Consider the following 14,003-nt stretch of genomic DNA (forward strand, 5'->3'; position numbering starts at 1 on the left):
AATGTTCCATTTTATTTAAAATCTGGTCGTTTTATTTGCGCTCTTGTCTCTGAATGCAGTTTTCAGCACATCTTAAATGTGATTGATGGTATGTTAATAGAAGACTCCACTGTGCTGAAGCTCTATCAGATAACAATGACAAATGACAAACGCTAACATCAGGGCAATGCAAAAATGGGATACAGTCAAGTAATTTCTAAATGAGTTTACTAATGACATCCCTGACCTCTGAGGTTACAGCCAGGATGTCTGCATGTAAGAACACAGTCCTGTCAGGAAAAGGCGGAAATAGCTAAAAAATGAAATCATGAATCCTGGTCCTATTGAACAGACAAATTCCACAGACAACTCTTGACTATTCCAGGAGCTGTTAAGCAATTAGGTTCTTATTCTTGTCTTTATTGTTAATTCCACACTTTTCAAAAACACCTGTAAAACTACAGAGGATAAGTCTGATTTTACCCTTAAGTAAATACCAACTTACATCCAATTTTTTTTTTGACTTCAGAATCACAGATTGCATCTCAGAATTACATCAGTATTAAATCTGTTTTTTTAAAGTCATACTCTAGATAGGATAAAAGCATAAGCAAGAAAAAAAGGCACTTCTTTTGAAGATTTGCTTTGCTGATTCTAGTTTGAATCTTCTTTAAACAGTCATCTTTAGGAAAGTCCTCGAACAGTGCAGTGAGATACTGCCCCCTTCTGGGCAGTAAGATGCTCTCACAAGCAGAAGAGATGGGGTTTAGATCAATCTGAAATATTTACATTCACTTAAAATAAATTTACAAAATCAAGTAGGTTGTATATTTCTTGGCAACGTAAAACTATTTGCTTTAGCAGCCATTGTCTAAATGTGGTACAATAGACAATAACCTATAGCGGTGACAGTTTTTGAGTGAGTGAGGTCAGTCTGGGTTGCTCACATTTTATAGACTCAAATTAAGCTCTGGTCTCACACTAATTACATTCCCTGAGTCAGAGGTTTGAACTTTGTCTGACAAGATCAGTGGGTCAAATTTTTCTTTTCTAAATGGGTTAGGTCCAGCTTTTTTATTTCATGTTAATGTGGAATGAATCTGCCCCTATTCTAGCCATTTTCATATCCTCTATAATGCTTATATACCACACTTGTAATATAAGGATTATTATAACAGTTTTTCCTTATTTATGCAGTTTAGGATATGATAATAAATGAAGAGGTGCAAAAACAGCTGAATTAGTTGTAAAATGCTAACCTACTAGACAAGTACAATAATGGTGAATGTATAACTCCATGATCTCTATGCTAAAAAAAAAGAAAAATCAGTTTAATCTTCATAAAAATGAAGTGTTTTGCTCTGATAAGCAAACAAACAGATCAATTTATTGTACTTAACAAATTGATCTGAAGAATTAAAAGTTGTGAACTGATCTGATAGCAACTAATCTGAATTATCATTACCCATACAATATTTGGTCCCACAAATGTGAATTTTCTCATATTTGACCCAAATTATGAGAGTTTGGTTTAGGTCTTACTGTGAGTAGTTTGTGTCATTTGGCAATTATAAATTATGCAAGCAAAGAACATGTGTGGAGTTCCACAATGCTCCATTCTTGGGGCTACTTTTACTGAATATCTATGCACAATCCCTATCACTAAATGTGTCCATAGTGAGAAAAAAAACTGCAAGGGAAGAGATCAGCACTTAGCAGATGTAATTATTCTAAAAATTGCACAGCATGCAAGAAACATAGCTGCAGATTACAGAACCAGACTTGAATTTCAACATTCACGTAATAAGTAGACATGAAACCTTCTTAAAAAATACATCATGCCAAACATCAGAAAGAGCTCACATCACTTATTCAATTGCTCCACTATAACCTCCAAGTTTGTATTAACGTACAGTTTAAAATGAATTACCCTAAAACTAAATCAGTGGTGCTTGTTGGATATGAAATATCTAATCAGGTCAGAGACATAAAACTGTTGTTTTCTCTAGAACAGAAATTAAAACATTATTGTTTACAATAGCTTTCCAGTAGGCTAATTATTTTCATAAAAAATGAACAAGTGGTTTACAAGATATATTTTACATTTTCCTTTTCATAAGATGCTTAAAGTTTTTGAATCATTTGCTGTACTTCTTGTTATTGATGTGTTTTTTGTTCCTTTACTTTCCTGTAAACTACATTACATTATTCTAAATATGAATACCTGGCCTTGTCTTGTCTCAGAAAACAAAACATCTTTCCAATAATAAGGCTGTAAGAAATTGTAACAACCCCTAAATGTTGAAATTCCATTGCAATGAACTCCAGCTATGCTGTGAATATGATATTAATAAATGTCTGCTCCGCTTTGTGTTGGTTTTAGGTTGAACAAAGTCAATTACATACATTAAAACATTCAGCAGTTAGGTGGAAAAGTACATAAATCATTAATAGAACGTTATTCTTTTCTTTCTTTTTTTTTTTTTAGTCCACTTAAGGGCAAGTTTTAATCAGCGGCTGTGAATGACGGACTACCATGCCTATGCCAATTAGTGTAATGAGCTGAGAAACCCACACCACTACCGGCAGAAACTCTTCCCGGAGAGTCAGCGGCTAGTCAGAGTAAAAACGAAGGAAACAGGACGCAGCTGCAGCGGCACAGTTCACGGTCAAACCCCCGAGCAGGGAAACTTTGTTTTTTTTTTAAACTCCCCTTTCCTTTGCTTCCACCACAAACGCTCAAAGCTCCGCCGTTTTAGTCTGCTCTGAGTCTGAGGGAACCGCGTCGCTGGAAGCATGGCAGCCATCAAGGCGCTGGAGCAGTGGTGTAAAATTCAGTGTGATGGTTACAGAGATGTTGCCGTCACTAACATGACGACTTCATTCAGGAACGGACTGGCGTTTTGTGCTCTCATACACAAATACAGACCGGATCTCATGTAAGTAATTAAAATGTGTCAGATTGGATTATTTCTTTATTTTGTCTTGAACAAAGACGTTCTGCTACACTCAACAACTGAATGGTTTGTTGAGCTGTCCTGAAGATGAAACGTTTAAGAAAATATCTTTACTAGTTTTCTCTAATTCATTTGTTTTGTTTATTTTTTTTTCCCCCTCAGAGATTATGACTCACTAAAAAAGGAGGATGTGTTTGAGAACAATAGATTGGTAAGACGTGAAGTTGTTCAACATTTAGTTTACAAAATGAAGCAAATTTTAAACTGAAGCAAACCTGAAACCAGCTATGTGTTCCAAGACACACATTTTTATTCAACCCGGATGCATGACTGCACAGGCAGTAGTGGGCAATATTTGTTCTGTCCGTGGCATTTCTGTTGCTCGTTTAATAATTAGCTGTTGTTACATTTTTAATAGCACAGTCTACATTTTCTCTTCAGATTTTCCTGCATTTATATTCTTAAGTTCATTTTATTTGGATAACCTCTGGGTGATAAAAGCAGAAAGGTTGCTCATTTAGTCCTCTGCCATGGTAGCGGTTTCCTCTGAGAGTTGGGTCTCCTGCAGAGTACTACTCTTTGTATTACTTCCTTGTTGTCCTGGATGATTCTGGCAGTCAGCAAAAAACCTGATCTCAGGGGAATGGCTGTCCAGCCTGTTCATTTTGAATGAAGCTTGCCGTCATCTGCTATTTGATCCACATCATGATGGATCTCTCTTTACTCTTCAGTGCCACAGGACAAACCAATTTGAGGTCAGGAGTAGAATGTTTGATTAGTAGGCTAAGTTTTAAACTTCTGTTAATACCCCCCCACCCTGTGCTGAAACATGAGTGAAGTAATTTACACTCCTCTATATTTCATGAACAGTGTCATGTTGCTTTTGGTGTTTTTTTTTTATTTTTTATTTTTAATCTTGAGTCAAAAATTTGTCAGTTGCATGTGGTAAAGGTAGCTTTGTCTGCTTTAATTGTTACCAAAGCAGGTCCGTCTAGACTGATAATGAACAATGCTCTGGTACAATTCCCCACAAGCTGGCAGGAAGTTGCATTCATTATTCATCATCCTTTTTTGACCTTTCTGAACCTCAGTACTGAATGCTTCCACTCTATTTAAAGTCACTTTGTTATATGTTCAACTTACTGAAATAATTATTCATTGCTAGGATAAAGTCTTGCACTGTTTTTGTGTTGTGTGGTAAGACTGGCTCTTACATTACATTTGCAACATTTTTTTTTTCTTAAGGCCTTTCAAGTTGCAGAAGAGAAGTTGGGCATTCCAGCTTTGTTAGATGCTGAAGACATGGTGGCTTTAAAGATCCCTGACAGGCTCAGCATTCTAACTTATGTGTCTCAGTACTACAACTACTTCAAAGGACGACCTTCTAGTGGGTATCTTTTCCTTGGAAATTCTTTGTTCCATAAAAAATGTCAAACATTGGTCATATATACAATTTGTTGGAGTGTATCTTTCTCTTTAATAAAGTGTAACTTCTCCTTAGTTGGTGGAGTCAAAAGGCCAGCAGAGGGCTCCAAGGAAGAGCCATCAGAGAAGAAAAATCAACCAGTGGTCACCAAAATGTTGGAGTCTAAATCTGGCATGGAGAACTGTTTACCTTCCACTGTCACTGCTCGCAAATCACCAAAGGTGGATGGAACTGCTGTGGAGGTTAATTTTGTTTGTCTTTTAATTAATTATCAAACACTAGATATTTGTTTTTTTTCATTTGAGTTTTTTTCTTCTTTTCAGAGGGTGGTTTTGGCTGACAGTGTAAATAAGACTGGAACTCTTAATAGCAAATGTGTTGCATGCAAGAGTCACGTCCACCTGGTGCAGAGACACTTCGTAGAAGGAAAACTCTACCACAGAAGCTGTTTCAAGTAAGGGAAGTCTATTAACGGGAATGTTTTTTGTAATATATATATTTTTTCCATTTGTAATGTAAATACTAAATTTCCTCAGGTGCACTGAGTGCTCCTCCGTACTTCATACAGGAAGTTACAAACCTGGGAAGAATCCTGGCACATTTGTCTGTAACAACCATCAGAACAGTTCCAAAACCTATCTCTTGAATGCAACTGGATCATGTAATTCGGCTGTGCCACCAGACTGTGCTGTGAAGACTCTTCTGGCACCACCAACTGCATCCTCTGTGCTATCAGCCCCAATCAATGCTGTGCCAAAGTCATTAAGTCCTGCTCCGAATTCCCAATCTTGGACAGCCTCAGCCCAGAAGACTCAGGCAGCCAGGCAGAGGTTTTTCCAAACTGTGCCGCATGTTGCAGGATCTTCAACTGGAAATGGGAAGCCCATCATGTCCTCGGGAGATCCAAAGGTCCCTCTGAGTTCTGGTGATGGAAACAAGGGTAGGCAGATGATCGGAAAGAAACTAGGTGGGGAAAACTGCAACAATAACAACAAGAACCTGTTCACTATCAGATCTGCAGAAAGTCGGCAAGTATCACTACAATAGAGTCTGTTTCTATGAATATGGACTTTATTTGATTGCGAGGACTTTTTCCTTTGTAGATTTTGTGTTGACCCAGTTTCAAAAGACTTCCCTGGTTTGAGGACGAATAAAGGCAACCAAGACGCAGCAGGAAACCGGGAAAGACAAACCGGTACCAGCCGAGCAAACAATGATGAATCACAATGTCTGAAGACTATCAACAAGGACAACACCAGGCCAACGGCGGTACACACAACGGCCAAAGGTACGCTCCATGCAATTTCAGATTACTTGTTCTTGATCCACTATTTGACATGTTGCCAACACCCCCACCTCAACATCATTCTTTCTGTCTGCCTCAGACATTTATAGAAAACAAAGCTCTTTTGTCATTGCTGCCCCATTTTACACAGCCAGAGCATTTGGCAGGCTTTTAGCTGACATTTCTGTCTCAAACTAATGAACTTTTATTGAACTGTCATTCTCCTGGGATGGATGCATGTGAATAGTTGTCAGTGGGTTTGAAGACTGGCACATAATTGTTGAATTTAATTGTGAATGCTATCAGAGCTGTTTAATATTTAATTTTTTTTTACAGTGACAAGTCTTTTGGACTTGAAAATTACCTGCTTAGTTATATGTACCTTGAGAATCCTGCAAATTACAAAATGTGGTTTGGATCTCTTTCGGGGAATCTTTGTGTAGAGGATTCGTCAGTCTCGTGAGTGAGATTTCAAGACGCTAGCTGCTGGGGGGCGGGAAACAAAACAAAATCATTGCAAGCGTGACAGTTTAAAAGATAAAGACTTGAGATGATGGCAATAGTCAAAATTTTTAAGAGCTATACTTGATATATGATACTTGAGGTCTGGTGGCTCAAAAAGGGATATGCTAAAAATAAATGTTTGTTCTTTTTTTTTATCGCACATGTAGTAGCAGTGTGTGGCAGGTCTTCTGTTGTAATTTGTAGTGCTGCCTCTAGATGACTCTATACTACAGTTTTTTGTTTGTTTTTTCCAAAAACGGTTTACTTCTGACCATACAGACAGGCTGTTTTAATTACATGTTTGCTTTTTAACCATTTTTTTCCCTCCTTGTTTCTACAGGTCCCATCTACCAGGAGTGGCAAACAAATCTCACACCAGTGAAAACTGAGCAAGGATTAAAGTAAGTGTTTGCAAGTATATTAATATTCACTAATGCTAATTAGTTCAGACACAAGTCCAGGGGTCGCATTAGTGAACTAAGTCTTGGAAGAATGTATGTGTCTGACCTCTCAGCTTATCCACTCTCTAGAATGCAGACTCGCAGAATTTCCTCCATTCCTCTTGTTGACTGGTTCAGAGTTCAGCCGCTTGCTCTGTCTCCCATCTTAACAAGCCCCAAGGAGTGCCTGGCCTGACTGTCTCTCCGCTAACTCTTAATTTTACCCTCTCTATTCAATGTTTCATCTTTCTCTACATCATTTTAGTATTACAAAATACAAGGTGAGGCAGTCTAATCTGTTTTCCATTCTTTAAAAACTTTAAAGCATTTGTTGTTTTTGGAATTTTTTGAATTGTTTTATTTTTTTAACTGTTTCTCTTCTGTAGAGCTTGTCAACCTGAACATCCTTCACTTTGCTACACAACCACAACTTCATGTAATGTTCCCATTGGTGCAACAAGGCCTCCCGCAGGTCAAACACCTGCACTACCTCCAGTTGCCTTTGGTCTGTCTGAAACCATCTGCTTAAAGGAAGTCAATCCCAGGAAACCCCTGCCTATTTGTGAAAGCGTCGGTGAGACTTTTATTTGCATAATGATTACATCAAGCAATTATAACACATGTTGTGTTTTTGATTTATTTTAGTTTTTTTAATGTAGCACCAATTCACAATTGATGTCACTTTGAGGCACTCAGATTATTTTGCCTGATTCAAATTTGTCACGTTCATTTCAGTCCGACACAATTGTGGTTTTATCCACTTACATACAGTTCAGTTCAAATGTAATTGATTTCAATGCACAGCTTCATTGACTCAATGCTACTATAATAAAATGACTCTTTACAGCCTCTGGAAAATTTATGCAATCATGTTAATTTTAAAATGAAAACGTCAAATCAATATGAATATCACCTGAAATCCTGTCTAGCTAAACATAACAGCAGTATTCTGTGGCATAAACTTTATAAACTTCTGTACATTGTCTTGGATCTGATGTGGGATTTTATCCTATTATCACATGCAAATTGGAGGAAAAAAGAACAGGCAATGGACTCTTGACTATTGCACATGGTCGGTATTTCTTGTCTAGCACCTCTGAAATCAAAGTGGGTGTTATGAGCCATGTCAGAACATGAAAAGGTTAAATTCTAATTCTAATGTACCTTTAAGCTACAAGTACAAATAGTACCGCACAGATATTAAAACAGCTACATTAAAGGCACGAGATCAGATTTTTATCAGAGAAACACAAACCTCTGCTCAAACTTTCCTAAAATGTTGTCAGTTGGCTTGTAGTTTCAACCAGTGGTGTGAACTGAAGAGTGATACAAGAGGAACATCTGTTCCATCATGGGCATAGGCAGATGTAAATGTTGTTACTGAGATGAATCTCTAGGAAGCAATCTCTTGCAAGAACTTCTGAACTTCCAATCTGAAATGTGTAAAACCTTCTGTTCTTCCTCTTAGGCTTAAAACAAGCTAGTTGCTCACCTGTGAAATCCCCACTCAGACCTCCAGCTGTGGAATCTATTAATTCAACAACTGCTTTAGACATTCTCGAGAATCCTTCAGGTTGGTTTCCACTTGCTTTTAAAATGATCAAAGCCAGACAGTGTGTAGATCTTGAGTTTTTGTAAGTCAATTTTGACAATGCTGTCTGAAAAGCTGGCATGAAAGGACCATCTAATCCTGTTTTATCTACCTCTTAGCTGCTAAAAAGGGAAAGTATTTGTCACCCACCGCCGCCTTCAGGACTGAAATGAGGTCACCCTCTGTAAGTTCCTCCATTAAGTATCTTAAGAGATTAATTAACACTTCCGCAAATATGCTTTCATTACATTCTTAGTGAAAAATTGTAGAGCTTCTTTAGGTTAAGAGTAAAAATGTATAATTAAAATAATCTTTCATTTTTTTTTTCCCCCGATCAGTGGATGTTTCATCACATTCCGGTAGAGCAAATTGAGAAGGAGCTGGATGATATCGAGATGAACCTGGTTCAGCTGGAGAGGGAGGGCGTTGAGCTGGAAAAGCAGCTCCGCAGCTTTGAGGAAGGTTGGTTAGCCTTTTCCAAAAACTGACACTTATTGCACTTGTTTTTATAGAAGAATAATTTCAGGTTTCTGCTCAGACGCTTTCAGTGTTGGATTCTTTTAGAAGATGCCATTTTATGTTTTCTATTAAAGAAACTTCACTAAAATGTTCATTAATTGCATCCAATAATTAGCACTCAGGTCTGTATCTCTATTCTTTAAGTATCATGTTCCTGCTGTTATCTAATGTTTTTATGCTGGCATTTAAGATGAGCTTCACTTTTCGTGTCTTCTAGTCAGACATTTGTTGGTCTTGGAGATGAATAATCCACTGTCCACTCAGTGGCCACCACTCGCTTATTTTCAGCAAATGAAATATACACCCAAATATATTTTACATTTGTATGGACTTCTGAATCCCAGGGGGATATCAGAGTTGTGCCCCGATTGCCTCACACATTCACTCACTGTCTGCAGGGTAAATTACCTGCCATCCCTATTACAGTTATTGCTGCCAAATGAGGTGAGAGGCACAGCCAGCCCACAGAGATGCAGTCTCTCCTTTGTGGTTGTGGGAGTGGGGGACCTGATTGCTTTGCTCAAGGTCAACATGACTGGATTTTTGCAACATTTAAATATTAAACTTTCTAGCTGTATAAACTCTCTATAATTAATGTATATTGGGATTTGATGCACAAAGGATCATACGCGTCATTCAGGAGGTGACAAAATGTATTCAGTTCTAGGTAATCCCTAATTACAGCACCAACGTTTACGCTGAATTGTAGGTTTATGTGAGTTATGAGCTCTAACTTCCTGGTCACTGCATCAGGTGTGACTTATTGGCAGCAGAGTCCATCCAACTGGTCCATTACAAAGTGTAAATGTCTGACCGCTAGACTTATGGTATCGTACAATATATTGTGCACAGTGATTGCAATTATGGTTACCATTCAATATAAAGACAGTGTGTTACTTTAACTATTATAATTTTTTATTACTTCATTTAATATAATTTGTGCCCCTCTTTATATATTTGGTTATTTGAATTGTGAGCATGTAGGATTGTTGTTGTAGGGTTTGGGGTAAGGGTATTTCTAGACTATCAGTTATCTCTGTCAACTTGTATTTATTGTTTTACTTTTCTGGTTTTATGTTTTAAGGTTTGTTTCAACAGAAAAATATGATTTTGCTTCTTAACTAGATTTGGGACCGAGTATCAAATTGGAACTGGAATTCTCAAAGTGCATAGGAACCATTGACTAAACAAATGTATTCTGGGTCAAGACAAGTACTTCTTTTGGGGGACAAAGTGTATTTTATTTAATCTACAAGTTCAACTACAGTCAGTCCTAAAGCTTTGACCTATAAATGACCTGATCTAGATTTTAAACTGGTTTAATTTTAATTTCAAGTGTGGGAAAAACCACATGGCACAAAGTCTACAATGTCATTCTTCATTAAACAAAGATGAACAAAATGTAAGAGTTCAGCTCAAACGCTAAAAATTCTCCTCACCATGACTGCATTATCAGGCTGGGAAGATGAAGCTATTATTGAAAAGTATTGTGCCTCTCAAGACCATTGTAGGGGGCTCTGTAATGGCCTTTAACTCATGTTGATTTCCATATGTCTCTCTTAATCTCTTTGAGTCTTCCAGTCTTTATAAATATTTAAACAGATCAGTTCATATTTTTTTCTTTTTAAATATCTTAAGTTGGTGATCAAAATCAAATCTGAGCTTCATTTTGGAAATTTCTCCCTTGATCTCAATGCACTCCTGCTCGATTGAAACCTTGCATAACATTTCATACTGCTACGAAACCGTATAATAGTAGATCTTTATAACTGCACATTTTAGAGCAGCTTGTTATGCTCTAAAGTGTTCAGATCAAGTAAGAACGTTAAGCACTTATGTTTTATAGGGAAGTAATTAATTTTACAGAAAAATGTTTTGCACATAGTGCAAAACATGTTAAATACTAAAATTGCCAAAAGTGACTATTAGATTTGCATCTTTAACTCCATCCCAAAAGGTGAAGCACTCCTGTCCCAAACTTAAAATTCACAGAAATCTATCTTGTAAATGTCTAGAATAAGCCAATCATCTTATAAAAAATAAAATATTCTTTGTGCTCATTTTTAAATTTATTCACATGAATCTTTGATGCTGTCATTGTTCACCTGAAGAGCACAGTTCTGAAGATGTACATAAATGCTTCATTTGTCCTTGCAGGATTTCATTTACTCCAGTTGGACACATTTAAATGAGATCTGTTGACTTGTATCAGCCACCCAGAACGGACGAATTGCATTTACAAAAAAGTAATCACTGGAAGTTTTGACTAAAATATTTTAGAACTTTAAATGAACTTCCCCTGATTGCTGTGTACATATTAATGACTGTGAGTTGTACAACTACCAATTCCAGAATATTAATATCTTCTGAAATACATCTTGTATATCAATCTGTTTGCAGAGGGAGAAGGGGACATATTAATGGATCCACTGATGGTAGACTGGTTTAACCTCATTCGCAAAAAGCAGATGTACATCAGGAAGGAATCTGAGCTGGTTTACCTGTGAGTAATACTTTTTAGATGCACTTTTTTAATGTGTGTGTGTACGTACATGTGAACTTGCTTCAAAGCTAAAAATACCAGAGACTTGTGATCTGTACCCGTAAACACAAACTGCATAATTTAAGATGTCTGGTAGCTTAATGAACATTTTATTGCAGAGCCAGGACTCAGGAGCTGGAGCAACAGCAGCCAGGAGTGGAGGTAGAACTTCGGCGGCTGCTGGAAAAGCCAGGTAAAAATCACCAAGATTTTTAACCTGCTTCCCAACCAGGCAGGCCTTTGTCCCAATTATGAAACGCTTTGATCGCCAGTCACCATAAGCTGTGGGCATACTGCTTTGATATTTGATAGACTCCTGAAAGTGTTTCTGTTTAAAAGTAGGAACACCTTCCTATTCCTTTTCAAACAGAAAAGTAGTGGCAAGCTCATTTTTGTTTTTGTTTACATGTTTTCGCTTGTCTTACTGATTTCTTGTTTTTAAAAATAAATGAAAAGTAATTATCTACCATACAATATATTTTGAAAGAGTTGGCTGTGGAATTTGAGATATAAAGAATACACTAAATGCATGGTTAGTCTGCTTGGTTAAGGGAAATATTTTTAGTTTGCAACATAACAGACTGAAGGCATGGAGAGAGAGAGCTCTTTTCCATGCAGGCGAACATGATGTGAAAATGTCAGTGTATAACAACTAGCTAATATCCAGACTCAAACTTTTTACAGTTTGAGTCTGGACTTGAAAACGCCTCGCAACAACATGAGAGTCACGACTGTCTATATAATCCAATCGCAGATCACTTGAAGTCAAGAGACGAGCAACACAGGGAGAGGAAGCTGCTGCAGCAACTGATGGAGATTGTGGATGGTAGAAATGCGATTGTGGAGGTGCTTGACGAAGACAGGTTGAGGTAACATAATGAATATTTAAGAGTACTTTTAAGAATTTGTCAAATGCATTTTGTAGGTTTATGTGGAGCTTATTTTTATTTATTTATTTTTTTTCATCAGGGAAGTGGAAGAGGACAAACAGTTGAATAAGATGATGCAAGATCTTGGTAAGCACTTACCCATCAAAAAATATTTTTTTTACAAGACACCTTAATAAGCCATTTTATTTTTTCCGGGGAGAACAGGAGTGAAGACAAGCAAAACTAAAAGGAAATCCTCCATCTCAAAAATCTTCAAACGAAGAAGCAAAAGGCGGGTTGAATGATGATTGAGGAAATGTTATGTATAACCTTTCAGCATTCTTCTAAACAAAAGTCCTGTTTATAAAATTGAAATGAACTAAAATTGAGCAGTGGTTGACGTGTAAAGTGTTGGTTTAAAATTTACATTCAGTTCTTTTGTTTGTTTGTTTTTTTTTTAAAGAAGGCTTAGGTTTTTCCTTCCAGGATTTTTCTCACACATTGCTTCACTGTTAAAATATTGTTTTAAGCTTTGTAAAAAAAAAAAAAGAAGTTTATTCTATCAGAACACTGCACCCAAAGCCTTTCACAATTTAAGAATTTGTTTTAGAAAAGTATGAAATTGATATTCTAACTAGAATTTGATGTTTATTGCATTTAGTTAAACACTATCTTGTATTTTAGGTTGTGACCAACATTTTAAAATCTAAAGTACAGAGAAAGTCTGGCTGCTCTTGTATGTGCATGATCCTTCAAAAGTCTTGGTCCAAAATTGAACTATTTAAGTATTTATTTAATAATGGATTTTAACTAATTTACCTAAAGGATATTAGAGGTCTTCCTCATTAACTTCGAATGTGTCTGGAGCCGCACATGTTGAGCTGCTGCAGGTTGTGGCTCATCTCCCGCTGTACTGTAGGTGGCAGCCTGGGTATGCAGTATCACAAGGCAAGAACTTGGGGAAATCCAATTTGCCACAGTACAGACAGTTAATTTCTTTGCTAATTTTATAAATGCCACAAAAAGTGTTCAGCTGTGCTGATGCAATAACATTATGTGAAAGAGGATTAGGCAGAGCTGTAGCTCATGGCTGAGGAAAGGCTTACAAACTATAGGTTGTATTAAGCATTTTATCTCAGAACCAGGTTTAATTAAACATTACTCTTTGCTGATATCTGCATCAGAATGGCTCCATACCTGAGCTATTAAAATGTTCAAAGGACATGTGGAGTTGCTCATCTGTGAAAATGTCTTTTTGCTGTGTTTGTGATAAAATGTTTTATAATTTTACATACACTCTAAAGGTGCTATTAAACCGTATGTACACTTTTCTATTTGAAATCTATTCAATAAAAATCCTTCTAAGACTGCTATGCATAGTGACTTTTTTATTATTATTTTTACCCAGATTATTAAACTAAGGTGATCCCTTCCTTTTTAAGAGTGTTTTGCGATTTGATCCCAAAACGAGACGCTCGTATGGAAGCAAACTCCATGCATCAAGGCCAAGTGTTGACTTAAAAACAGCATTACATTTTGCTTTTAATAAAGCCTTTTTAAAAGCAAAGTTAAAATGAATGCAATAAACCGATGACAGTAAATTAACACTTCTCTCATTTTGAGATGCATGAAATCGTAACCACAAACTTGGAACAAAAATTTTTCTAGCTGAGCAGAGTTGGGGATGATATTGGTACAAAAAAACCAAAAAAAAACGCCATGCGTGATGCGGGTGACAGTCAAGACTGAATGTGTGATATTAGAGTTAATTAAAGCTTTGCGCCCCATCTACTGCGAATGCTTGCACTTCTGCAATTAAGAATCAAAGGCGAGGGCTTAGTGTCGGGTGGGGTTTGGGTGGTGGGGGTGTCTAATACACGGCTTTAACAGG

The 14,003-nt window shown here is 36.9% G+C and overlaps 1 protein-coding gene across 2 annotated transcripts; it reads left to right on the top strand.

Moving 5' to 3' along the window:
• The first annotated feature begins 2,546 nt into the window (after positions 1-2,546).
• On the top strand, positions 2,547-13,483 carry micall2a (mical-like 2a). Of its 2 annotated transcripts, XM_028041311.1 has the most exons (17): positions 2,547-2,918; positions 3,099-3,147; positions 4,182-4,323; positions 4,438-4,604; positions 4,686-4,816; positions 4,899-5,390; positions 5,466-5,650; positions 6,492-6,552; positions 6,978-7,165; positions 8,060-8,164; positions 8,302-8,366; positions 8,521-8,644; positions 11,102-11,204; positions 11,363-11,436; positions 11,998-12,112; positions 12,213-12,259; positions 12,338-13,483. In XM_028041311.1, the coding sequence occupies exons 1-17, from the start codon at positions 2,776-2,778 to the stop codon at positions 12,415-12,417; spliced, it is 2,271 nt and encodes a 756-aa protein (XP_027897112.1). In that variant the 5' UTR covers positions 2,547-2,775; the 3' UTR covers positions 12,418-13,483. The 2 variants fall into 2 exon arrangements, with proteins under 2 accessions (XP_027897112.1, XP_027897113.1); XM_028041312.1 differs by lacking the exon at positions 3,099-3,147 and having other exon boundaries at positions 2,829-2,918.
• Positions 13,484-14,003: the final 520 nt, after the last annotated feature.

The sequence above is a fragment of the Xiphophorus couchianus genome, chromosome 16, assembly GCF_001444195.1.
Source record: "Xiphophorus couchianus chromosome 16, X_couchianus-1.0, whole genome shotgun sequence".
Taxonomy (NCBI): Eukaryota; Metazoa; Chordata; class Actinopteri; order Cyprinodontiformes; family Poeciliidae; genus Xiphophorus; species Xiphophorus couchianus.

Coding starts and splice junctions, on each gene's coding strand:
- micall2a (XM_028041311.1), top strand. CDS start 2,776: ATGGCAGCCATCAAGGCGCTGGAGCAGTGGTGTAAAATTCAGTGTGAT. Junction 4,605..4,685: donor TGGATGGAACTGCTGTGGAG/GTTAATTTTGTT, acceptor TCTTCTTTTCAG/AGGGTGGTTTTGGCTGACAG. Junction 8,165..8,301: donor CATTCTCGAGAATCCTTCAG/GTTGGTTTCCAC, acceptor TCTACCTCTTAG/CTGCTAAAAAGGGAAAGTAT.